Source organism: Triplophysa rosa, linkage group LG14 (assembly GCF_024868665.1).
Source record: "Triplophysa rosa linkage group LG14, Trosa_1v2, whole genome shotgun sequence".
Taxonomy (NCBI): Eukaryota; Metazoa; Chordata; class Actinopteri; order Cypriniformes; family Nemacheilidae; genus Triplophysa; species Triplophysa rosa.
In genome coordinates this window covers 6286166-6313085 of record NC_079903.1, presented here as the reverse complement: position 1 = coordinate 6313085, position 26920 = coordinate 6286166, and the positions used below count along the sequence as shown (strand labels likewise).

Here is a 26920-nt window from a genome sequence, read left to right as displayed (position 1 = left end):
AGGTAAAGCATATTTGGCGTGCTGTCCGAGGGCAGAGCTCTGAGCTCTGAATTTTGGCCCGAACCCAGAGTACTCCCCCCTTTACTGGGATAGATACGATGTAGAGAGTGAGGTGATGGGGTGGAGGTTTTGCTACCAAAACTGTCATGGGACAGAGGTGAGGGACAGCTTATATAGCGTCTACTCTGTGCTGATTGGTTGGATTACATTCTTATGATCCTCCCGAACGTAGTCACATAAACTTCAACAAAAAAACGTATTTTATTGCTGTGCAGCCGGTAGGCCCCTCCCATTAAGAAAAGCAAATGTTTATACATTTTTCAATAAATGTTTGTACAACCATTTAGATGTTCGAAATGTCTTCGAACATTTAAACTGGTCAACTGGTCAACTGGTAAAGGGGAACAAATAACTTTGCCATGTGCTGGTTTGCTGCTATCTAGTGGAGAACTGCATTCATTGATTCATGTTTTGTATATGAGCAAATGTTTGTCTGCTGTTTTTATGTGTTAAAAGTGCCTTTTTTTATTGCCAAAGTATCACAATCACACAACCCCATCCCCCCCACCCGGAAAATAAGGACAGGTACCCCCTGGAACATAGTCCAAATGATTTAGCACCTCCCTTTCCATACCCTGGTAGTTTGTTATTTGATACGAGATTTATTTTGGTAGAGTGAGAGAGTGCGACAGAGACTGAAAGAGCCCGTTCGGGATCCATTTTGTAGTGTGAAGAAGTAAACAACAACCAGAGAGACAAGTGAGTATCTTCATTTCTACTGTACAGAATGTTAGTGATTGATCTGATTTGACTTCTGTTTTCCTTTTATAACTAAAATACTAGTTCAGTTCAGGTTCTTAAACATTTACTTTTAACTGCTAACATTTTCATGCAGAAACTGTGACAATCTGCTTAAGGGCAAATGCCCATTATAATGGTATAATGGTCTTTGGTATTAAAAGTTTAAAACTTCATGTTTATTTGTCACATGATCAATCTGCAATCCATTGTGTATAAACCAGACAATGTCAATGCAGTGAAGACAATACATGCACAATTAGTGATCAAATTAGTTTTTTTAATCATCAGCTGCACAGTATAAAGAACAAATAGGCCTAATATAGTTTGAGGTGTGTTTTTAATAAGTTTAATAAGCACATTAGTTACTCTGTGAATTGTATAATTCCCGTTTTACTTTCATTTACTTTCACAGTGCTTGTCTGAATATTTGCTGTTGTCTGTAAATGTAAATGTAAATGTCTGTGAAGTAATTGATTCTGTGTAATTAATCACGACTAAAATTGGTCTTAATTTGTGCAGGTCATTACTGTCAACTGACTGTTGAGACAGAGAGAGAGATTTTAGAAAGACTTTGATTTCTGAGTTGATACAAAACTTGGTTTGAGCAAGACAACATGCCCTTCAGAATGAGTCTCTCCAATGAACATAACACAAAGACAGACAAGAGGTGAGAGAACTTCAGGTGTTTTTATATGTATCATTAGAATACCATGGTATTTTTTATTTACTCTTACTTGAGAAACTGAATCCACATGACTGCAGAAAGGAAAACATTATGAGTGTGATTTCTTTTTAATGGTTTAAATGGATAATGTGTGACAGTACAGTAAGACCTACCTGCTTATTCACAAGGTTTTCCCAGAAAGCTCAAAACAGATACTTAAGCATCAATGCTTCAGGCTTATTCTTATGGCTCAAAATAATGTTTTAGTAAAAAAATGAACGAATGAATTAATGAATGAGGCATTTACATAGAAAAAGAGGAAAATTTAACGTCAGTGTTTGTTTGCTGTTGTGTTTTAGTTTGTGTCAGAACAAATCTCCTAAACCTAGTTGTGTGTCTATGAAGAGTGACCAGTCAATGGATCATCCAATATCATTCCGTTTGAGAGACTCATCTGCTGATCTGAGGTGTTGTGTAATTTACAGTATTAATATATTTATATATATATATAAATTTACACATTATACATTAATTTTAACAGTATACATCCATTTGGTGTTGTGTTTTAGTTTGTTTCAGAATAAACCTCCTGAACCCAGCTGTGTGTCCATGAAGAGTGATGCGTCAGTGGGTCATCCAATAGTATTCAGTTTGGGAGACTTGTCTGCTGATCTGAGGTGTTGTGTAGTTCAGTATTTAGTACAGTATTAGAAATATCCACTTTATTAATTTCTTTACCGTTGTGTAATGAATGCATTAAGAAACATTCACCAGTAAATAAAATATTTTGTTTTATTACAGAAAAACACAGAATGGATCAGAATCAGATATTGTAAAGAACTTGGACTCCATTTTCAAGGTGTGTATGTACTGCACCTGCGTGTGTGTGTGTGTGTGTGTGTTTGTGTGTGTGTGCGTGCGTGCGCCACCTGGAAGCAACTTCTTTTCATTCAGTGACATATGGGGTATACTCGTTTGTGATAATACTGTACAAACAAAGCAAATATTAAAGAAAAAAGTCTGTCAGGGTGAGTGGTTATAATTAATGGACTATTGTAATTAACTGTGTGATTGCCCCAACATAACAGCCCTCTGGTACTGTCACAGTCATGTCTGCCCCTGTCTGCCTCCCGGTGTTTCCCTCTGCCTGTTTCTCCTGTGTTCCCCCTTGGACTTCATTACCCATCATCCTCCACGCTCCCTCACCAGTCCCTCATCAGAAATCACCACTCCTGCCAGCAATCCCCCCTGACTCAAACTCTTTATTTACTCAGTCCTGTCATGTACTCGTTGTCCTATCTGTTTTAAAAGTGTAAATCGGTCTCAGTGTTTGAGTCTTCTAATAAACATACCTTTATTGGATTATGTGTGCTGCTGTCTGTGACGTTCCACTACAAGTACTGAGTCCATTTCAACTCCCTCTTATCCCTTCCGTTTTTATAGACACCGATGTCTGATATTTCATTAAAAAGTGTGTGTGTGTTATAAGTTTCTGTGTAATATAATTCAGTTATGTCTGAATTAGGATGGCACAGTGGTCAAATGGGTGGCACTGTTGCCTCACAGCAAGAACCATCCCACAGTCCCAAGGCATGTAGTTTATGTAAACTGGAGTAACTACATGTGCCCTAGATTTGTGAGTTTGTGTGTGTGTGTGTGTGTTTAAGTGTCCATGTGATAGACTGGCCATGTATCCAGAGATCCTGAAATATGGAATATGCTGCAGTCCTCCCACAACCTTGCACACGATGAGTGGATTCGAAGGATGGATGTGTGTTAATTTCTCTGTTACTGAGTGGAGCTTCACAGTTTGAATATTCTCTGTGATTTCAGGAAGTTGAGCAGAAAATCATCTCTGTAATGAAGAAAGAGTTAAACAGTTTTAAGAGACTGTTGAGTCCAGATTACCCAGAATCCTTTGAGAGAGAAACAGATGATGATGACAAGAGTCATAGAAGAGTCAGAGAGGCGGTTATTAAGATCACACTGCACATCCTGAAGAAGATGAAGCAGACAGACCTTGCAAACACACTACAGACCAGTAAGATCTCTGTGTCATCACATAACACCATTACAAGAAATCAATGTTAAAAAAAGAATGTGACAGTGTTTGATTTATTTTTCTTACAATTTTTTTTCTAATTTCTTAAGGCAAATTTAGACCTTTGAATAAGACCTTGATAGAACTGATTTCTAAAATATTTCATGATATCCATCACATCCCATAAACAGAAAAATGATAAAGGCAAGCCACATGTTCTTGTGCTTCTTTATCAGGACGTAATCATGCTGATTATACTGCTTTTTTGTTAGAACTGATGCCTATGTATCAACAAAAGTTCAAATCCAGACTAAAGGAGAAATATCAGAGAATTAATGAAGGAATATCCAGTCATGGTAACACAACACATCTGAATGAGATCTACACAGAGCTCTACATCACAGAGGGAGGGAGTGGAGAGATCAACAATGAACATGAGGTGAGACAGATTGAGACATCATCCAGAAGATCAGAGACACGGGAGAGATCAATCAAATGCAGTGACATCTTTAAAGCATTATCTGAACAAGACAAACCCATCAGAAGTGTGCTGACTAAAGGAGTCGCTGGAAATGGAAAAACAGTCTCTGTACAGAAGTTCATTCTGGATTGGACTGAAGGAAAAGAAAATGAGGACGTTCATTTTATATTTCCACTTCCTTATAGAGAGCTGAATCTGATCAAGCAAAATCTCAGTCTTATGGAACTTGTCAATCAATTTTACAAAGTAACAAAACAACTCACATCAACAGATTATGAAGACTACAAAGTCCTGTTTATATTTGATGGTCTGGATGAGTGTCGACTGCATCTAAACTTCCACAACAATCAGACCTTGTCTGATGTAACAGAATCGGCTTCAGTGGATGTTCTGCTGACAAACCTCATCAAGGGGAATTTACTTCCTTCTGCTCTCATCTGGATCACCTCTCGACCAGCAGCAGCCAATCAAATCCCTCCTGAGTGTGTCGATCAAGTGACAGAGGTACGAGGATTCAACGACCCTCAGAAAAAAGAATATTTCAGGAAGAGAATAAAGGATCAGAGTCTGTCTGATAAAATCATCAAACACATCCGATCATCAAGAAGTCTGTACATCATGTGTCACATCCCAGTCTTCTGCTGGATTTCAGCCACTGTTCTCCAGAGAATGTTAAGGGAAACAAAGAATACAGAGATCCCCAAGACTCTTACACAAATGTTCACACACTTCCTGATCTTTCAAACCAAAAGGAGTCAAATGTACGATGGGAAATATGAAATAGATCTTCTTCAGGCTAGAAAGAGCATTTTCTCATTAGGAAAGTTGGCCTATGAGCAGCTGGAGAAAGGGAACCTGATCTTCTATGAGGAGGATCTGAGAGAGTGTGGCATTGATGTGAGAGAAGTGTCTGTGTATTCAGGAGTTTGTACTCAGATCTTCAGAGAGGAGCCTGTGCTGCACCTGGGGAAAGTGTTCAGCTTTATACATCTGAGCATTCAGGAGTTTCTAGCTGCTGTATTTAAGATGATGTCCTTCTCTGAACAAAACACAGGACTCAAGAACATGTTCTGGTCAACTATGACTGATTCACTAAAGAGTGAAGTGGACAAGGCCTTACAGAGTGAGAACGGACACTGGGACCTTTTCCTGCGGTTTCTTCTCGGTCTCACACTGAAGTCTAATCAGATTCTCTTACAAGAGCTCATGAGAAAGACAGTAAGCAGCTCTGAAAGCAGTCAGAAAACAGTTGCTTACATTAAAGAGAAGATCAGAGAGAATCAATCTCCAGAGAAATCCATCAACCTGTTTCACTGTCTGAATGAACTGAATGATCATTCTCTAGTGAATGAAGTCCAGTCATATCTGAAGAGATCTGGAGTTAGTTATCTCTCTGGAGTCAATCTGTCTCCTGCTCAGTGGTCGGCTCTGGTGTTTGTGTTACTGAACTCAGAAGAGGAGCTTGATGAGTTTACATTGAGTAAATATGATCCATCAGAAAAATGTCTCCTGAGACTGATGCCAGTGGTCAAAGCATCTAGAAAAGCTGAGTAAGTATTTTATACTGCCAGTGTGTTTTACAACACAGTTCTTGGTGACTAATCAAGATTTCAGATTTTCATTGCATCTCTTATCTGACACTGAGTTCAGGTTCATGAAGCTGTCAGGAACTGGGTGGGAGGGAAGAACCCAAGTGCAGGCAGCGGTAGTACACAAAAGACTTTAGTAACAAAACACCCACAATGGGGGGGAAATTACAACAAAACACGAACTTCAAACAAACACTTCCTACGAGGGGGACAAAAATAAGAAAACAAGAGAACTAGACTTACACTAAAATGACAGGAACAAGACGAACTAATAACACGGCATGAAACACGACAAGGTAATCCAAAGACATGGGCATGAACAATTTGGCAAACAAGCAAAGGCACAAAAGGAACGAGCACAGGACAGTAGGCATGAGGGCATTTTAAAGGGAGACTAACAAAGGATAATTTACAAGGGACAGGTGTCGGGGATGAAACACTGATGGAAAGCTAACAAGGAAACGAGAGGGCGGGAACAGAGATGAGACCGGAGAGAGAGTATGGAACTCCAAAAGGGCCATAATGCATATCTCCACATAAAACAAGAGGCCCTGCCATGATTCTGCCACAAGATCAAGAAAGGCATGACAAGATGAGGCAGAATCATGACTGAAGCAGTATAATGATGAACTGATCGGGTGTGTCTAATATGGTCAATATTACATGTGTCTCGTACACTAGAAAGTTTCTGGCAGGTGTTTTGGATTGTAGCTGCAGGGTAACTTTACAGAGAGGTTCATCTACACTCTGTTTCTCTGCGCTCATGTGGCCTGCAATGGAGTCAATATCAACACAACACAACTTTTTTTCATTGTTCAGAAGTGAATTGATATATTTTTGCATTTTCTCTGCAGTCTTTCCAGATGTTGTATCACAGATGAAGGTTGTGCTGCTCTGACTTCAGCTCTGAGATCAAACCCCTCACACCTGATAGAACTCAATCTGAACTATAATAAAATAGGAGATTCAGGAGTGAAGCTGCTCTCTGCTGTACTGGAGGATTCACACTGTAAAATGGAGAAACTACAGTGAGTGTTATTATGTTATTAAAGCATTTGATCTCTCTTTCTGTTCATTTGTCAGTTTTTCCTCGTTAGAAAATCTACATAATAATACAATAATAATATATAATTATTTATTTATTTTATTTTGTTATTTATTATTATTTAGTTATTTATTTTATACATTTACATTCCATACAAGAAAGGAAACACATCAAATCAAACATCACTGTGAGAGGAAATTAAATATTTAGGTTCATTCTGAATAGTCTTGGATGTTTCTTTGAATGCAGATAATAAAATCAAACAAAGAGAAATAGAAATAACTCACTGAGCTCTCTGTGGTCTGTGTTTGTGTGTGTGTGTACCAATTAACATACACTCATTTTGAAGTTTACACAGAAATGTGAGAGATCATTCATGTTTTTCTCTCTCTACAGTCTGCAGTGGTGCAGTGTCACAGATGAAGGTTGTGCTGCTCTGACTTCAGCTCTGAGATCAAACCCCTCACACCTGATAGAACTCAATCTGAACTATAATAAAATAGGAGATTCAGGAGTGAAGCTGCTCTCTGCTGTACTGGAGGATTCACACTGTAAACTGGAGAAACTACAGTGAGTGATATTGTGTTATTACAGCATCCGATCTCTCCCTGTTTTTATGCAAATGTATGTGTTTAGTTGTTTTTTTGGTATGCATGTCAAATGCACATATTCTCCTTAATGGGACGGGGCATATATTACCTATGTTAACTTCGATAAAGTTCTATAACACATTGCATTTAAAAACGTGCTCAAATTAAGCCCTCCAACATCCCACAGGAATCAGCTGAAGAGTAGGTAAGCGCATCTGTTATGCCCGCTGGCATCTTGTTATTCTGTTATTATGTTGATGGTGATCAGGTTAAACGCTGTCATATGTTTGCTGTTTTTGTCTATGTTGTTTCATTTAACTGACAGTGGATTGAAGTTAATGTCTGTGTATTTATTGGTATTAGTTTAGCAGACATGCATTAGTTCCCTTTCTGTCGGTCTCTCGACATTGTGTCTGTAATGTAGTACACCTTCAGCAGGCTACTACGAGGCGTGTTAAGGTATCAAGTAGGGAAAAAAAATGGCTTGACCCGTGTACTTCTCTGTGAGAGATGGGTTTTATTTACATGTGCACCAAAATCCAGTAATCCAGCAGTGAAGAGCAAAAGAAAAACCAAAGTACCAAAACAACAACAAAATAAAATGAGAGGAAAAAATACTGTACCAAATAAGCACTCAATCTTGTAGTCTCCACAGTATACAACAGAGTAACGCACAACACTGCAATAGCACATAGTTAAACTTAGTGACCTTCCTGAACTGAAATCTGGCAAAGCTTATAAAGACCAGACCCCGCCCCTTCCTCCAGGCAACACCATGAACAGGTAAGGTTATGAGCATTATATATTTCTATATGAAATATAAACAGTGATTATGCATCATTACTAAATCCCTTCTCGTGGCAAATATCATGTAATTAATAATACATTAATAATGCATGTTTAATAACTTTACTTGTATCCGTTTTCTATACAGATAGAAACTGCTGGGTACCCCTTCGGACAAGCAAATGGTTTAATCGAGCTCATGGCCCACTGCGCCGGCTCAGCACTGTTTGATGACATCATAACCATGCACCCAATGTGAGCTCGAGTTCGCCGATCTCACTCCGAGCAACCGGATTTTTTGTTTCTCTCCATAAACACTTAAACAAGCAAACAACAAAACTGTTAGTTAAACTCAATGTTTAGACAATAAACATTAAACATGACAAACGATTATGTGTGATATGTCTCGTAAATATTGACCGATCGGGGATATGGAATGTAAATGTATGACCAAGCGCCATTGGACTTGCGCGTGCACCCGCTCCTCCTATAGCAGGGTTAACAGGTAAGGGAAATGCGAGTGTGAATGTGTATGTGTGTAACCAGCGCTGCCGCTTACAGCGGTGAAGAAGATAACTTCTTCACAGTGTCGAACCGACAGATGGGGTTTGACTTAAGAACCTATCATCTTCTGACTCTAGTTTTGAAAAGGCCAATGAAATTGGCGAATTAAATTTGCATGCCGGACTCCGCCCCGGATATCCGGGTATAAAAGGGAGACGGCGTGCTGCATTCATTCACATTTTGTTCTTCGGAGCCTTTGCATCGAATGACATATACTGGTAAAGACTGCTGGATTCTTACGACGTGGTGCAGCGGATGGTCCCTCTTCGTCAGTGACTTCCCCCGGGGCGTCTCGGCAGTTCCAGAGGTGTTTTCTAAAAGAGCAAATTTTTTCCTTAGAGGAGGGGGATGGACACGACGTCTGCCTCAAGTGCTTCGGCACGCTGAGGCAGCATTCGTGGATACATCCTGCCCGCACTGCGGGCGGATGACGATCCAGACGTTGCGATCACGGATGGCTGTGTTCTTTATGGACCCAGCCACCACCTCGTCTGCTTCCCGCCCCGTGATAGCAGCGGCTTCGGCCCTGCCGTCTGCCACGGCGAGCAGTGAGGGTGATATGGGAATTACCGTGAGAGCTAATCCATCAGCCACAGGCTCGCGGACCGTTCGCGCCACGTCTCGCTCGACTGACCATTCCCCAAGAGATGGTTCCGTCTTGTTCCTCAGCCACGTATTCGGAAACGATGCGTGATGAAGATGAGTTGTCGCTGGCAGCATCGGAGGGCGACCCACTGGCGTCCGACCCCATCGATTCCGTGGAGCTCCCTCCCTCGGGAGGTCGTGCCTAGGAGGATGCAGACGTCGAGATGTCAGCCATGCTCTCCCGGGCCACCGCGAGCATTGCGAGCACCCCAGTGCTCGTGGTTGGACACTTGGTGCCTCGGGTCTGAGCGCGACTTCAAGCCACGCTTGGCCCCGTTACCATTTTTCCCGGAAGTGCATGAGGAAGCTTAGTAAGACCTGGAACGCTCCCCTCTCGGAGTGTTCCCGTCAAACTAGCTTCGTCGTCCTTACTTCCCTCGAGGGGGGGGGGCAGCTAGGGGCTACGTCGACGAGACTCTGCCTCCCATCCAAGGCGGGTAAGCTTTTGGCATCTCTGGTGTTGAGGGCTTACACTGCCGCAGGCCAAGCTGCCTCTGCTCTCCACACCATGGCCATCCTGCAGGCCGAGGCATTGAAGAGCTCCTCGAGGGTAAGACCGACCCGAGGGCTTGTGCAGGAACTCCGTGCCGCCACTGACCTGGCCCTACGGGTGACCAAGGTGACAGCGCGGGCCCTGGGTCGGACGACGTCCACACTAGTGGCCCAGGAGAGACACCTCCGGCTCAACCTTGTGCAGATGTGTGATGCTGAGAAAGTTCGCTTTCTCGACGTGCCAACTCACAAGGGGGGCTGTTTGGTGATACTGTCGAGAGTTCTCGGCAGTGAAGAAGCAGACCTACCCCCCCGGGGGATTGCCCGCTGCGACCCGGCCGCCCTTCGACCATCGAGGTCCCGTGCGGCCCTTCGACCGTTGAGGTCCTGTGCGGCATCTGCTCCCCAGCAGCCCCGGCCCTCTTTGACGCTGACTCTGGCTGCGGCGCCCCCTACCCAGGCGCCCCCCCGGGAGAAGACGTCGAGGAGGAGACCACCGTTCCGTCACCAGCCTGACGGGACAAGCCCAGGGAGATCGAGACCACATCAGGCCCGACCCCAGCCATTCCCTCGCTGGTCGGTCGGTCTGGGACGGTCCCTGCCCCGTCCCAGCACCTGCTGGGCCCCTTTGGGGGCCTTGTGCCCATATCCTAGGAGTTTCCTCTCTCTCCATCGTGGGAGTTTCCTCTCGCTCCATCGGGGGAGTTTCCTCTCTCTCCATCGAGGTTTTTTCCTTAGCCGCTCTCAGCCTCCAGAGGACGGTGTTCGGCAACTCGACATTGCGTCACAGTGAGACGCAATACCGGGCATACACTCCAGCAGCCCTCAGCACTCTCAGTTCGATGGTGCATTGAGCAGCATTATCGCCGGGCAGGTAAGTCAGCAGAGCCGCTCTCCTTCCCAGAGGACCCCCCCCACGGCGAGGGAGCCGCACTGCTAGCCATCGAACCAGACCGTCACGGTGACTAGGGAGGACGATCCGTCTCGGCTATGCGATCCAATTCGCCAGGCGCCCGCCCAAGCATGCAAGGTAGGAGCCCGTGCTTTGGGCTGAGGTCGCAACCCTTGTGGCGAAGGAAGCGATCGAGCTCGTCTCCCCAGCCGAGATGTTCTGCGGGTTTTACAGCCCATACTTCATCGTCCCCAAGAAATGCGGGGGTTGCGCCCCATTTGGATCTGCGTACCCTGAACAGGCACCTGCACAAGCTGCCGTTCAGGATGCTCACGCAGAAGCGCATCCTGACGTCTGTTAGATGTCAGGACTGGTTCATGGCAATTGACCTGAAGGACACATACTTTTGTCTCGCGAAGGCCGGCATATCAGTACAGGTTCCTCCCCTTCGGTCTGTCCCTGCCTCCACGAGTCTTCACGAAGGTCGTGGAAGCCGCCCTCGCTCCCCTCAGGGAGAGGGGCGTGCACATACTCAACTATCTCGACGAGTGGCATACTCGTGAGATCTGTTGTGTACAAACAAGGACCTGGTGCTTCGGCACCTAGATCGTTTGGGATTACGGGTCAACCGGGAAAAGAGCAAGCTCTCTCTCGTGCAGAGAATCTTTTTTCTCGGTATGGAACTCGACTCTGTCTCCATGATAGCGCGGACACCGAGCGTGAACAGTCAGTGCTGAACTGCTTGAAACTCTTCAAGCAGCAGCCAGCGTCCCCCCTGAAATTATTTCAGAGGCACCTGGGACACATGGCATCCTCGGCAGGGGTGATCCCCTTCGAGTTGATGCACATGAGACCGCTCCAGCACTGCCTACAGAGTAGAGTTTCCTGGAGAGCGGCACACCGGCAGCAGGCGTGTAGGCACGCTTTTCTGCTGACGCAACCTAACCCCTTAGTCTTCAATGACCTTTTTATGGACGGGAGTCCCCCTTGGGCAGGGTTTGGTGTGTCGTGGTACGACAAATGCCTCCCTGCAGGGTTGGGGTGCCGTGTGCAATGGGCACGCAGTGTCGGGTCGTTGGACAGGCCCCCGCCTGCGTTGGCATATAAACTGCCTGGAGTTGATGGCTGTGCTGCTTGCACTGAAGAGGACGCAACCTCTCGGGCAGGACAAGCACGTGCTGGTCTGGTCAGACAGCACAACTACCGTGGCGTATATTAACCATCAGGGTGGGATTTGCTCACGACAATTACCACAACTCGCCTGACGCCTCCTCCTGTGGAGTCAACAGGTGACGAAGTCCCTGCGAGCCACACACATCCCGGGTGACCTGAACCAGACAGCCGATGCGCTCTCTCGTCAGTCGACGCCTCGCGGAGAGTGGCGACTCCACCCCCCACGCAGTCCAGCTCATTGAGTGCAGTTCGGGCGGGCACAGGTATACCTTTTTGCCTCCCTGGACACCACCCATTGCCTGCTATGGTACTCCCTGCCCGAGGCCCCCCTCGGCACGGATGCCCTAGCGCACAGCTGGCCGCGGGGCAAGTGGAAGTGTGCCTTCTCCCCAGTGAGCCTCTTTTGCACAGATCCTGTGCAAGGTCAGGGAAGAGGTGCATCAAGTGCTACGAGTTGCGCCGTACTGACCCAACCGCACTTGGTTCTCGGAGCTAATGCTTCTGACGACAGCTCCCCCTGGCCGATTCCCCTGTAGAAGGACCTTCTTTCGCAGGGGAAGGGCACATTATGGCATCCGAGGCAGACCTCTGGAACCTCCATGTCTGGCTTCTGGATGGAACGAGGAGATCCTGAGTGGCCTACCCCCGGTGGTGGTTGAGATCATCACTCAGGCTAGGGCCCCTTCCACTAGGTGGCTGTACGCCTTTAATTGGCGCCTCTTCTCGTCCTGGTGCTCTTCTTCAGGAGAAGACCCGCAGAGTTGCTCGATCGGGAACGGGTTGTCCTTCCTACAAGAGAGACTCGAGAGTAATCTATCCCCTTCCACACTGAAGTGTATGTAGCCGCCATTGCCGCTCATCACGAACCAGTCGCTGGAAAGTCTCTGGGACAGCACGACCTGATCATTAGGTTCTTAAGGGTCGCAAGAAGGCGGAATCCGTCTCGTCCGCGCTCCGTACCCTCTTGGGACCTCAATGCGGTCCTGGCGGGCCTCCAGAGGTCCACCTTCGAGCCCCTGGGAGATGCCACTCATTCTCTTATGATGAAGACGGCTCCCCTGGTGGCGCTCGCCTCCATCAAGAGGGTAGGGGATCTGCAAGCATTCTCCATTTCCACTGATTGCCTAGAGTTCGGGCCTGGAGACTCTCACGTTATCCTGAGACCCCAGCCCGGCTACGTGCCCAAAGCCGTCGTGAGACAGGTTAGTTTTACCATACTGATGCCATGTTGTTGCGACAGTAATCCTGCTCAGTACGAGAGGAACCGCAGGTTCAGACATTTGGTTTGTGCGCTTGTCTGAGGAGCCACTGGCGCGAGGCTACCGTCTGCGGGATTACGACTGAACGCCTCTAAGTCAGAATCCCTCCTGAAGGCAGCGATACCGCAGTGCCGCGGGAAGCTCGATAGGCCACGGATAGCCGGGGATCCGTCCCCCAGCGGATAGCCTGACGCGACGGGACCGTGGAGAGGCCCGACACATGCCCTCCCTCTTCCGACACGCACCACAAGTTTGTGAGAGACCCGGTGCCAAATGACTCGTAGACGACCTGATTCTGGGCGCTCCCCACTGGGGAGGAAGACTCATCCCCATCCGTGTTGTGTCCAGTACATGCGCTGCACCTCTACTTGGACCACACGCAGAGCTTTAGGAGCTCTAAGCAGCTCTTTGTCTGTTTTGGAGGTCAGCAATAGGGGAGAGCTGTCTCCAAACAGAGATGGGCGCACTGGATCGTGGACGCCGTCGCTACGGCGTACCGATCCCAGGCCACCCGTGCCAGCTGGCAGTGAGGGCACACTCCACCCAGGGTGTAGCCTCCTCGTGGGCACTGTCGCAGGACACCTCTCTGGCAGACATCTGCAGAGCTGCGTGTTGGGCTACACCCAATACCTTCGCGTGGTTCTACAGCCTCCGCGTGGAACCGGTGTCAGCCTGAGTCTTGCCAACAGGTGAGACAGGCGGCTGGTAGGACGTACGCCTGCGAAAGTGCCTTCCCCCTCCTAGGTGATTCAGTGTGCTATTTCCGCCTCCTTTCTTCACCCACCGGGCGAAGAATAGGCATTCCATCCATCACTAAGCACTTCCTGGTGGCGGACTGATCAGAGCAGCCCTGCCTCCGTAGGCCGGGTATCAGCTGAGTTATCTAGTGTATAGCTCTCGCGAAGGCCGGCATATCAGTACAGGATCCTCCCCTTCGGTCTGTCCCTGCCTCCACGAGTCTTCACGAAGGTCGTGGAAGCCGCCCTCGCTCCGCTCAGGGAGAGGGGCGTGCACATACTCAACAATCTCGACGAGTGGAATACTCGTGAGATCTGTTGTGTACAAACAAGGACCTGGTGCTTCGGCACCTAGATCGTTTGGGATTACGGGTCAACTGGGAAAAGAGCAAGCTCTATCTTGTGCAGAGCATCTTTTTTCTCGGTATGGAACTCGACTCTGTCTCCATGATAGCGCGGCCACCGAGCGCGAACAGTCAGTGCTGAACTGCTTGAAACTCTTCAAGCAGCAGCCAGCGTCCCCCCTGAAATTATTTCAGAGGCACCTGGGACACATGGCATCCTCGGCAGGGGTGATCCCCTTCGAGTTGATGCACATGAGACCGCTCCAGCACTGCCTACAGAGTAGAGTTTCCTGGAGAGCGGCACACCGGCAGCAGGCGTGTAGGCACGCTTTTCTGCTGACGCAACCTAACCCCTTAGTCTTCAATGACCTTTTTATGGACGGGAGTCCCCCTTGGGCAGGGTTTGGTGTGTCGTGGTACGACAAATGCCTCCCTGCAGGGTTGGGGTGCCGTGTGCAATGGGCACGCAGTGTCGGGTCGTTGGACAGGCCCCCGCCTGCGTTGGCATATAAACTGCCTGGAGTTGATGGCTGTGCTGCTTGCACTGAAGAGGACGCAACCTCTCGGGCAGGACAAGCACGTGCTGGTCTGGTCAGACAGCACAACTACCGTGGCGTATATTAACCATCAGGGTGGGATTTGCTCACGACAATTACCACAACTCGCCTGACGCCTCCTCCTGTGGAGTCAACAGGTGACGAAGTCCCTGCGAGCCACACACATCCCGGGTGACCTGAACCAGACAGCCGATGCGCTCTCTCGTCAGTCGACGCCTCGCGGAGAGTGGCGACTCCACCCCCCACGCAGTCCAGCTCATTGAGTGCAGTTCGGGCGGGCACAGGTATACCTTTTTGCCTCCCTGGACACCACCCATTGCCTGCTATGGTACTCCCTGCCCGAGGCCCCCCTCGGCACGGATGCCCTAGCGCACAGCTGGCCGCGGGGCAAGTGGAAGTGTGCCTTCTCCCCAGTGAGCCTCTTTTGCACAGATCCTGTGCAAGGTCAGGGAAGAGGTGCATCAAGTGCTACGAGTTGCGCCGTACTGACCCAACCGCACTTGGTTCTCGGAGCTAATGCTTCTGACGACAGCTCCCCCTGGCCGATTCCCCTGTAGAAGGACCTTCTTTCGCAGGGGAAGGGCACATTATGGCATCCGAGGCAGACCTCTGGAACCTCCATGTCTGGCTTCTGGATGGAACGAGGAGATCCTGAGTGGCCTACCCCCGGTGGTGGTTGAGATCATCACTCAGGCTAGGGCCCCTTCCACTAGGTGGCTGTACGCCTTTAATTGGCGCCTCTTCTCGTCCTGGTGCTCTTCTTCAGGAGAAGACCCGCAGAGTTGCTCGATCGGGAACGGGTTGTCCTTCCTACAAGAGAGACTCGAGAGTAATCTATCCCCTTCCACACTGAAATGTATGTAGCCGCCATTGCCGCTCATCACGAACCAGTCGCTGGAAAGTCTCTGGGACAGCACGACCTGATCATTAGGTTCTTAAGGGTCGCAAGAAGGCGGAATCCGCACTCCTTGATTCTAGGGGTACGATCTGCTTCATCGACCTCCCGGGGGGTGGTTCAATGGCTGGCAGTGCGGATCCCTCGCCGTGGGGAAGCCCCCGGGGAGGAGATCGGCTCTGCTGACTTACCTGCCTGGCGATGACGCAGCTCAATGCACCGTTGACTGAGAGTGCTGAGGGCTGCTGATTAGCCTCGACATTGGGTCTCGCCGTGACGCAACGTCGAGTTGCCGAACACCGTCGGGTAGAGGGTGAGAGCGGCTGTGATAAACACCCAGAGAGAGAGGAAACTCTTTTTGTGAGAAGTGGGCTGGAATCATCCCGGATTGACCAACCAGCGATGGAATGACTGGGGCAGGCCCAATGGTATTCTCGACCTCCCTGGGGTCTTCCCATGAGGGCCGCTTCTGCTTCCGCCACGGCTGCTGACGGGGGACCAGGGCTGCTGGGAAGCAGACGGTGCACGGAATCTCTAGAACTGCTGCTCGACAGTATCACCGAACAGCCCCCCTTGCGAGATGGGTGCATCGAGAAAGCAGACTTTCTCGGCGTCACTCATCTGTGCAAGGTCCGGCCAGAGGTTTCTCTCCTGGACCACAAGTGTGGACATCGTCCGACCCAGTGTCGGTCTTACCCTTGTGGAGTTCTCTCAACGCCCTGGCCTGATGGACCTGCAGGATGGCCATAGCATGGAGAGAGGAGGCAGCTTGGCCCACAGCAGTGTAAGCTCTCGACAGCAGAGATGCCGAAAACCTACATGTTTTGGACGGGAGTCTAGGTCGAGCCCCCGTCCCCGACGGGAGCCTAGGTCGCGATGGCACACTCCACCTGGGGGACATCGACATATCCTCTAGCTGCCCCAGCATCGAGGGAAGAAAGGGCGACGGAACTAGTTTGACGTGCACGCGCCGAAGAGGGGGCGTTCCAGGTCTTACTGAGTTCCTCATGCACTTCCAGGAAACACGGCACTGGGGGCAGGCGCGGCCCGGGAAAGCATGGCTGACATTTCGACGTCCGCTTCTTCCTGGGCTCGACCCCCTGAGGGAGGGAGCTCCGAGGAATCGTCGGAGTCAGAAGCCAGTAAGTCACCCTCCGATGCTGCAAGGGACATCTCATCATCATCACGCACCGTTTCCGAATACGTGGTTGATTAACAAGACGGTGGGACCGTCTCTTGGGGAGCCAGACGAGCGAGACGAGGTGCGAACGGTCCGCGAGCCAGTGGCTGACGGATTAACGCTCACAATAATCCTCATATCACCCTCGCTGCTCGCTGTAGTGGACGGCAGAGCCATAGCCACTGCTGTCACGGAACGGGCAGCAGATGAGGTGGTGGCTGAGTCCCGTGGGAACACAGCCACCCATGAACGCAACGTCTGAATCGTCAACCGCCAGCAGTGCGGGCAGGACGTATCCACAAAGGCTGCCCCAGCGTGCTGGCAACCCAACACTTGAGGCAGACATCGTATCCGCCCCCCTCCTCGATGAGTGTGTTGCACCCACGAGAACAGCGGGACATGCCACGCTGGAGAAATTAGCTCTTTTAGAGAAAAAACTCGAACACTTCTGGAACTGCCGAGACGCCCAATTGAGTAAATATGATCCATCAGAAAAATGTCTCCTGAGACTGATGCCAGTGGTCAAAGCATCTAGAAAAGCTGAGTAAGTATTTTATACTGCCAGTGTGTTTTACAACACAGTTCTTGGTGACTAATCAAGATTTCAGATTTTCATTGCATCTCTTATCTGACACCGAGTTCAGGTCATGAAGCATTCTAATGATGAACTGATCAGGTGTGTCTCTAATATGGTCAATATTACACGAGTCTCGTACACTAGAAAGTTTCTGGTAGGTCATGTGGCCTGCAATGGAGTCAATATCAACACAACGCAACACAACGTTTCTTCATTGTTCAGATGTGAATTGATATTTTTGCATTTTCTCTGCAGTGTTTCCAGATGTTGTATCACAGATGAAGGTTGTGCTGCTCTGACTTCAGCTCTGAGATCAAACCCCTCACACCTGATAGAACTCAATCTGAACTATAATAAAATAGGAGATTCAGGATTGAAGCTGCTCTCTGCTGTATTGGAGGATTCACACTGTAAAATGGAGAAACTACAGTGAGTGTTATTATTATTTGCATTTGATCTCGCTTTCAGTCCATTTGTCAGTTTTTCCCCATCAGAAAAATTACATAATAATACAATAATAATATATAATTATTTGTTTATTTTGTTTTGTTATTTGTTATTATTTAGATATTTATTTTATACATTTACATTCCATACAAGAAAGGAAACACATCAAATCAAACATGACTGTGAGAGGAAACTAAATATTTCAGTTCATTCTGAATAGTCTTGGATGTTTCTTTGAAAACAGATAATAAAATCAAACAAAGAGAAATAGAAAAAACTCACTGAGCTCTCTGTGGTCTGTGTTTGTGTGTGTGTGTACTAATTAACATACACTCATTGTGAAGTTTACACAGAAATGTGAGAGATCATTCATGTTTTTCTCTCTCTACAGTCTGCAGTGGTGCAGTGTCACAGATGAAGGTTGTGCTGCTCTGACTTCAGCTCTGAGATCAAACCCCTCACACCTGATAGAACTCAATCTGAACTATAATAAAATAGGAGATTCAGGAGTGAAGCTGCTCTCTGCTGTACTGGAGGATTCACACTGTAAACTGGAGAAACTACAGTGAGTAATATTGTGTTATTACAGCATCCGATCTCTCCCTGTTTTTATGCAAATGTATGTGTTTAGTTGTTTTTTGGTATGCATGTCAAATGCACATATTCTCCTTAATGGGACGGGGCATATATTACCTATGTTAACTTCGATAAAGTTCTATAACACATTGCATTTAAAAACGTGCTCGAATTAAGCCCTCCAACATCCCACAGGAATTAACTGAAGAGTAGGCAAGCGCATCTGTTATGCCCGCTGGCATCTTGTTATTCTGTTATTATGTTGATGGTGGACAGGTTAAACGCTGTCATATGTTTGCTGTTTTTTGTCTATGTTGTTTCATTTAACTGACAGTGGATTGAAGTTAATGTCTGTGTATTTATTGGTATTAGTTTAGCAGACGTGCATTAGTTCTCTGATGGGGGGAATTCTTTCTCCACAGCTTTGCTATAACTTTATACTGTATAAAGTGTCTTTAGTCATCGCTATGGTTTTTGCTGTAATATTTTTACTATGGATTCTGTTTCAAGGTTTCAATACAAAAGTAGGCCTACCTCTAGAAAAAAAGATGTGTGTGGTTTGCTAATAGAAAGTTAAGATTGAGATGCAGCAGTTGTGAAGGTGTTAGACCCACCGGCAGAAACATAAATCGGTGCCAATGCCCCCAGCACTGCACAGTTTTGATAACCTTTCTAACTTATCAGCTCATTAGTAAAGTCTCCAAGATCTCAGATGAGTGTGTCTGATTAGAATCACTTAATAAATGTGTAGTGCTGGGGTACTCTAGGAGCAGGATTGGGAACCACTGTTCTAGAAGATCAGGAAGAAATGCACACACCAGATCATTTGGGTCATGAATGGGTTAGAGGATGATGTTCTCTCACTGAGAAGATGACAGGACAGAGCTGCTGCTGTCTGACTAATTCAGTGTGACATAGTGTATACCACATACTGTGAGTTCACCCTTAACAGATCAATGCCCTGAATATTTGAGATGTGTCACATGTAAAGACATGAAGTGTTGTGTAAGAATCATACTACACAGGACAAGATGTTACACTGTCCCTTGTGCCAATAGGTGGTGAGCACTTGCTCGATTAGACTTGTTGTTGGTGGTAAACGATCAAGTGATGCAGGGGTGGAGGGAGGTGAATCTTGGCCAGGTTAACACTCCGGGGCAGTTGGGCAGAGGACACTTCTTCAGTAGTGTGCCCTTGCATCACTGGGTGTTTCGGCCTTTCAAAACACTATACACCCTCTGGCCCGCTGTAGGATGATCAGCCCTCAGCTTATGTCCTTTGCTCAACCACCTCCGAGTTTCACCCTCAAGAGGTGCCTAGGGCCCAGCATGGGTTGTTCCGCTTGAGCCAAATCCACTGGCTGCTTCTTTCAGCCGCCTCTGACATGGCTCTGATGGTTTTCCGCAAGGCCTGACCGTGGCTTCTGAGGTCTTTCAGCATTCTGATGGTAGAGGATGCCACAAATCCTCTGCAACCCACCTCAACTGGATAGACCTTAATGTTCCAGCCACGCTACTTCGCCTCTGCCGCTAGCTCTGCATAACGCTTCTTCTTACGCTCACAGGCCTCTTCAAATGAGTTCTCCCATGGAACTGTGAGCTCTATGAGGTAAGCAGCCTTTATTGAAGGAGACCAGAGTACCAAGTCTGGCCTGAGGTTGGTGGAGGCGATCTCAGGCGGGAAAATTTGCCTCTGGCCGATGTCTGCCAGCATCTTCCAGTCCTGGGCCATGCTTAGGTGTCCTGTTTCCAACCTGGTGGAAGGATGTGTTGGTGTTTTCTGTCCTTCTCTGACAAACATTGTTGTTACCTTCTGGGAGTTGGTTTCTCTTGGCGGCAAGGAGTTGGTCTCGCTGCCAAGCTCTTGAGGACCTGGTTGTGCTGCCAGGTATATCTCCCTTGCGTCAGGCAGGTATTGCAGCCTGTCATGATGTGTTTGAGGATTGCTGGAGTTGGGCAGAAGGCACATGTTGGATCCTCGCCATACCATTGATGGAGATTCTTTGGTGATGGGAGTATGTCACATGTGGCTCTAATGATAAAACTGATCTTGCTTGCTTCCATCTCCCATAGTTCTCTCCAGCTGATCTTTCTTCTCTCCACACCTTTCCACTGCGTCCATTGCCCTGTTCAGCAAGAGAGACAGCCTTTGCACTTCTGAAAACCTCTTCTTGACGACGCACCTCCTCAACCACTAGCTTCCTCCACTCTTATGTTGTAGCCCTTCGCCAGGTTGGTTCACATGCCTTCAGGCCAAAGCCTCCTCTTCCCTGCTGGACTTGCCCCACAATATCTCTGTGCGTCAGGGCTGATGTAGCTTCCTGCACTGCCTTGCATGATGTCCACTTCTGCCCAGTTACTAGGGGCAGTGCATTAGAACTGATGATGTTATCTCTAGAGTCCTTCAGTGTCATCTGGAGTCTGACTTTGGAGCACTTGTATTCCTCAATTAGGCTAGTAAGAGGTAACTCCAGGACTCCCTTGCCATAGAGGCCGATGTTACTAAGGCATTGTGGGACGCAAAGCCATCTTTTAGCGTATGAAGTGATGGTTTGTTCCATCTTCTCCACTGTTGTTTTAGGGATTTCATAGACAGTGAGTGGCCACATTGTCCGGGGGAGGAGTCCAAACTGTAGGCACCAGAGCTTCAGTTTCCTAGGCAATAGTGCCTTGTCAATGTTCTTCAGACCGTTGACAATCTCTTGCATTAGTTGTTGCACTTACTCTTTGTCCTTGAGGCTTGCATTGTACCATCTGCCCAGGCTTTTGACCGGCTGCTCAGACACCGTTGGAATTGGGTCATTGTCTATGAAGAACCTTGTGTCACTCAGCACCCCCTTAACTAAGGATATGCTTCGAGATTTACTTGGTTTGATTTTCATTTGGGCCCACTTGATGTTTTTCTGCAGCTTTTCAAGTAGCCGCTTTGTGCATGCTGCAGTGGTGGTCAGTGTTGTCATGTCGTCCATATATGCCCTAATAGGTGGAAGACGTAGCCCAGTCGTGGTTCGTTCACTACCCACCACCCATTTTGTGGCCCTAACGATGACTTCCATGGCCACCGTGAAAGCCAAGGGTGAGACTGTGCACCCTGCCATGATGCCTACCTCCAAGCGCTGCAATGATGTTGTGAAATCGGCCGTTGTGAAGCACAGTTGCAGGTCTTGGAAGTATATCTTGACCAGAGTGGTAATGAGTCCTGGTATTTGGAAGAAGTTGAAAGATTCCCAGATTAGTTCATGGGGAACTGAACCAAAGGCATTGGCTAGGTCAAGGAAGATCACATGTAGGTCCCGCTTGCCCTTCTTGACTGCTTGGATCTGGTGCCAGATCATGCTTGAATGCTCCAAGCAACCAGAGAATCCTGGAATTCCAGCTTTCTGTACAGATGTATCAATGTACTTATTTCTTTCTAGGTAGGTGGACAGCCTCTGTGCTACGATATTGAAAAAGATTTTCCCTTTGATGTTGAGAAGGCAGATTGGCCGGATTTGACTGATGTCTGATGTATCCTTTTCTTTCGGTATAAACACACCGCCAGCCCTTCGCCAAGCCTTGGGCATTCTTTGCTTCTGCCACACTACCGTCATTAGCCTCCACAGAAAACGTAGGACATCTGGCGCGTTCTTATAGAGTTTGTAAGGAACTCCGTTAGGCCCTGGAGCCGATGCTGCTCTTGCTCTCCGGACGGTGTTCTCCACTTCTTTCCATTTTTGGCGGGCTAATATCAAGTTTGAAGTCAGGTGGTGGAATTGGCGGGATGTCAGATGGAATAACTATCTGCTCATGCCTTTTTGAGTCGTGGTAGATTTTTCCCAGGTGCTCCTCCAGTTCCTGCTTGGATGTTTTCAAAGATCCACTTTTTTCCTTGGTGAAGAGGTCTTTAAGGAACTTGAAAGGATCTTTGTAGAATCGTGTTCTTGTGTGTTCTTCTTGCGAAGCTTCCTCAAATTCTCAGCTCTTCGCAAAGATGCCAGACAGTTCTTAATGTCTACTTGGAGTATCTTGAGACCTTCTCTCTCAACGTCAGAGGCTTTTTTCCACAGTTTTTTCAGCTGTCTCCTCTCTCGGATTAGCATCTTGATTTCCTGCTGCCTCCTGGAGTTGACTAACACTGGTGCTTTCTTTCCACTTCTCCCTTTACTCACTCCGAAGCACTCTTCTCCATAGTTGTAGATTATCACCGATCCTTTCAAGTTTTTCCGCTGCTGCTCCCACTTGTCCCTTCAAGATTTGGGTTAAATTGCTGTGAATTGTCTCCCACTCTCTCCTGTCGACAGTTTTAGGCCACTTCACGGCAGGTTTGTGCCCTTTGAGCTTTCTCTCCGTTGTAGGTCTTTGTGGCTGCGTAGGCTCCTCCACCAACCTTTCTGTGCTTGTCTCATTCTCTTCAGTGACAGGGGTACTGATGCTCCGCGAACTTTGGTTAGTGTCCCGTCGCTGTGCTTCACCCGACTAATTTGACTGGTTACTTCGCAAAAAGTACTGGTCAATGTGAAAACTCTCTCAAACACCTTTTCCTCCCTTGGTGGATCCTCAAGCCCGTATTATATAAGAATATAATACAGAAAGTTTGTATGTGGGGCAGTGATATTGTGAGCTGTCACAGGTAACGGATATGTAATGAGTTATGGCTAGAGACTTCATAAATTAAATTCAATGAGGCCATAAACATAATTAAACCTAAAGATGCTAGTCTCACTCTTATATTGATGTGTTTGGTCTTCTTTTTGTTTTATTATCATTTGTTATTTATTTGCATATTTACATTCCATACCAGAAAAGGAGGTGTTAAAATAGACCAGGTGTGTTTGTTAAAATACTAATAAACATACACTGATTATGAAGTTTACACATAAATGTGAGAGATCATTCATGTGTTTCTTTCTCTACAGTCTGGAGTGCTGCAGGATCACAGATGAAGGTTGTGTTGCTCTGACTTCAGCTCTGAGTTCAAACCCCTCACACCTGATAGAACTCAATCTGAACTATAATAAAATAGGAGATTCAGGAGTGAAGCTGCTCTCTGCTGTACTAGAGGATTCACACTGTAAACTGGAAGAACTACAGTGAGTGATATTACCTATAAAGTAAACAATAAATTCAAAAAAAGAGGAAATAGAAAAACTCATTGAGCTCTCTGTGGTCTGTGTTTGCCTCTCTTCAGTCTGGAGTGCTGCAGGATCACAGATGAAGGTTGTGGTTGTGCTGCTCTGACTTCAGCTCTGAGATCAAACCCCTCACACCTGATAGAACTCAATCTGAACTATAATAAAATAGGAGATTCAGAAGTGAAGATGCTCTCTGAAGTACAGAGGGATCCAAAACATAAACTGGAGAAGTTAAGGTGAGTTTCTCAATGGTTTTATTTTTTCTCATGTCATGATTAAAGTGAGATTCAATTACAGACAGATCTGTGACACTGTTTTATCTTTCTTTTTAATTTTACACAATTTTTATTTGTAACAGTCTAAATTGTAAACTCCAAGCTTCAACTGGGGAATAAGAAACTGCTGTGTCCTGAACAACACAATCAGCTGAACAAACACTGACATTAATTCAGTGAATTTATAAGTGAAAAATATTCTTGTGAATATGAACACAGACATAAACTTATTTAAATGTGCATCTATTGTATATGCTGTCAGAGGAAAGAACTGGAAATGAAATATTTAACTATTGAATTGAAAATGTTGTACTTTTTACTTGTATCAGAGGTTCAGTACATTACGTACATATTGTATTAAGGTGTGTCAGATAAACACAGTTTGTAGCCATATTTGGGTAACAATGTTTTTTTTTAATATAACATGTATTTATGTATTCAAATTTACATTTTCTATACCACATGTGCAATGTTTAGTGAAAAATGACAGTTTAATAATATAATTTACTGTACATTGATCTTTCATACAATGGTTTTTATATATCGTGATGAGATATGTTTAGCAAGCAAGAATTGTAGTGTAAAAGACCATCCACTGGCCCAACGACGGAATCCAATGGCGTGGTTGAAGGGATCTCGTGTTCTGCTGCTCCTCAGCGATTTCTACATGAAGTTATTTAAAAACTGTTACAATTTAGTTCAATTTACATGACTCTGTGGTTAAGGCTGATCTGACTCCAATTTTATTATAATGTCAAATAAGTTACAGGACATTTCCAATGTATCTGTTGATCATAGTTAATTTTATCTGTAAATCTTCATACTTTATATATATATTTAGTTATCCTTTCGTTTGGGACCTGCAGTCGACCTGCAGGATATCATTCCTCGGGATCTAGCAAAAAATGGGGTTTAATTGTTTTGTGTCCCAGCATCACAAACACACTCAGTTCTTAGTACTTTTCCAGCTGCCTTACAGTAGTAAAAATTGTTGTTTTTTCTTAAAGGCCACACCCTGGTTGATCGATTTAAAAGGCATTCTGAGTTAAGGGATTTCCCACACTTGACTTTTCGCTCCATTGACTTCCATTCATACGCATGCAAATGCGACAGTCCGGAAACACAAGCACGTCCTTAGATATTTATCATTTTGCTGTGTAGCAAAGTTCAAGTTTGGTGAACTCTGACCTGCGAATTCGCGTCACGTGAGTGCGTGAGACAATAGAATATCAAAACGTCACAGCGTGACCTCTCGGTACAGAAATGTAAAGGAATCGCTCCCACCCATTTTTGCAGCACTGTCCGAATGAATTTCGCATGCTCATCTGACAGCGGCATCAGGCCTATGCGTTTTTTTTCGTATTCTTCATCCTAAAAATGAATCATAGAAAACTTGCAAGTTGGCATGACAATTGTTTTATTTCAATTCAATTCAATTCAATTCAATTCAATTTTATTTATATAGCGCTTTTCACAATGTGCATTGTTTCAAAGCAGCTTTACAGGAGCAAATAAGAAAAACACAGAAAGGTAAAACACAGCACAGTGCATGATGTTTATAGACCAAGCAAGATCATTATAATAAATAATATCTAATAAATAAATGAATAAATAAATAAATAAATGCAGTCTCCCGGTGAGCAAGCCAACACTGCACTGCTCTGCTGTGGCGAGGAACCCAAACTCCAATGCTGAATAATGGAGAAAAAAAAACCTCGGGAGAAACCAGGCTCAGCCGGGAGGGCCAGATCTCCTCTGACGTGTCATGGCTGCACTCAGTGACCCCGACCAAAGCCACCGAGCAACGTCCACGAAGAACAGGGAGAGCCCACGAGCCGCGACCCAGGAAGCCCCACCCGCCGAAACCGTGCAGGTCCAACCCGGTCTCATTCCGCGATCAACAACAGACAACAGAGGAACAACCAGGGAAAAGTAGTAATGGCATAATTAACTTTATTCCTCTGTTGTCCGACATCGACCACAAAACAAGACCAACCAGACCAGACCCACACAGTCCCAACAAATGAAACGCCCCGAACCACAACCAACAAGCCCCCCCACTCCCTCACAACACCCACCCAGCTACCTCCAATCAAAGTCACTGAGTGCAGCCATAACTTCAAACTGCTGTCGTGTGATGTAAGTTTAGCATTAAATACCAAGTATTGTAAATTTAGCATTTATGTGACAGGTAGTCCGTCTTTGCTCTCGGTGGGGATGGAATTGTCTGAGCTGGGCCGGCCAGATGGTCGCCTTTTTCTTGGGTGGTGATGGAATTGCCTTGGATGGAGCTGGATGGTCAGTCAGTCCGCAGGCTCTCGCAGGAGGATGGCACGGGATTTTCCGATGTAGCTGGCGTAATCTCTAGTTGTGGATGGGCATATGACGTTCATCTGGGCCTGGCGGAATCTCTCCCTACCTCGGGATGGGCATCCCGAGGCGAGGGCAGAACAGAAAGAGAATAATTAGCGTAGCTGCTGTTCATTAGCTATGTATTAGTGAATGCTTGGCTGAAAAGATGTGTCTTTAATCTAGATTTAAATTGGGAGAGTGTGTCTGACCCTCGAATAGTATCGGGGAGGCTATTCCAGAGTTTAGGTGCTACGTATGAGAAAGCTCTACCCCCTTTGGTGGATTTAGTTATTCTAGGTGTTATCAAAAGTCTGGAGTTTTGAGATCTTAGAGAGCGTGATGGGTTGTAGTGTGGTAGAAGCTCTGTTATGTAGGTAGGGGCTAAACCGTTTAAGGCTTTATAAGTAATTAAAAGAACTTTAAAGTCAATACGATACTTAATGGGTAACCAGTGAAGGGTTGATAACATTGGGGTTATGTGATGGTATTTTCTGGACCTGGTTAGAACTCTGGCAGCTGCGTTCTGAACTAACTGTAGTTTGTTTATTGATGCTGCAGGACAACCACTAAGCAGTGCATTACAGTAGTCAAGTCTTGAGGTCACAAATGCATGAATAAGCTTCTCTGCGTCAGCACACATAAAATATTTCGAATTTGGCAACATTTCTAAGGTGGAAGAAGGCTGTTTTTGTGACATTTGAGATGTGATTTTTAAATGACAGGTTGCTGTCTAATATAACGCCTAGGTCTTTAACTGTATTTGTTGGAGTAACATGCAGCCTTCAATTGCAGGTTATAATCCGAAATATTCTGCTCACGTGTCTTTGGTCCGATAAGTAATATTTCTG

The 26920-nt window shown here is 46.4% G+C and overlaps 1 protein-coding gene across 2 annotated transcripts; it reads left to right on the top strand.

Annotated features, from left to right (window-relative positions):
* Window positions 1-32: 32 nt before the first annotated feature.
* On the top strand, window positions 33-24170 carry LOC130564684 (NACHT, LRR and PYD domains-containing protein 3-like). 2 transcript variants are annotated; one of them, XM_057351007.1, is made up of 14 exons: window positions 33-759; window positions 1321-1468; window positions 1825-1932; window positions 2035-2142; window positions 2267-2324; window positions 3299-3506; window positions 3779-5537; window positions 6431-6604; window positions 7018-7191; window positions 17568-17741; window positions 18151-18324; window positions 23230-23403; window positions 23502-23681; window positions 23804-24170. In XM_057351007.1, exons 2-14 carry the CDS (start codon window positions 1416-1418, stop codon window positions 23838-23840), a joined length of 3381 nt encoding a protein of 1126 aa, XP_057206990.1. In that variant the 5' UTR covers window positions 33-759; window positions 1321-1415; the 3' UTR covers window positions 23841-24170. The 2 variants fall into 2 exon arrangements, with proteins under 2 accessions (XP_057206990.1, XP_057206989.1); XM_057351006.1 differs by having other exon boundaries at window positions 3743-5537.
* Window positions 24171-26920: the final 2750 nt, after the last annotated feature.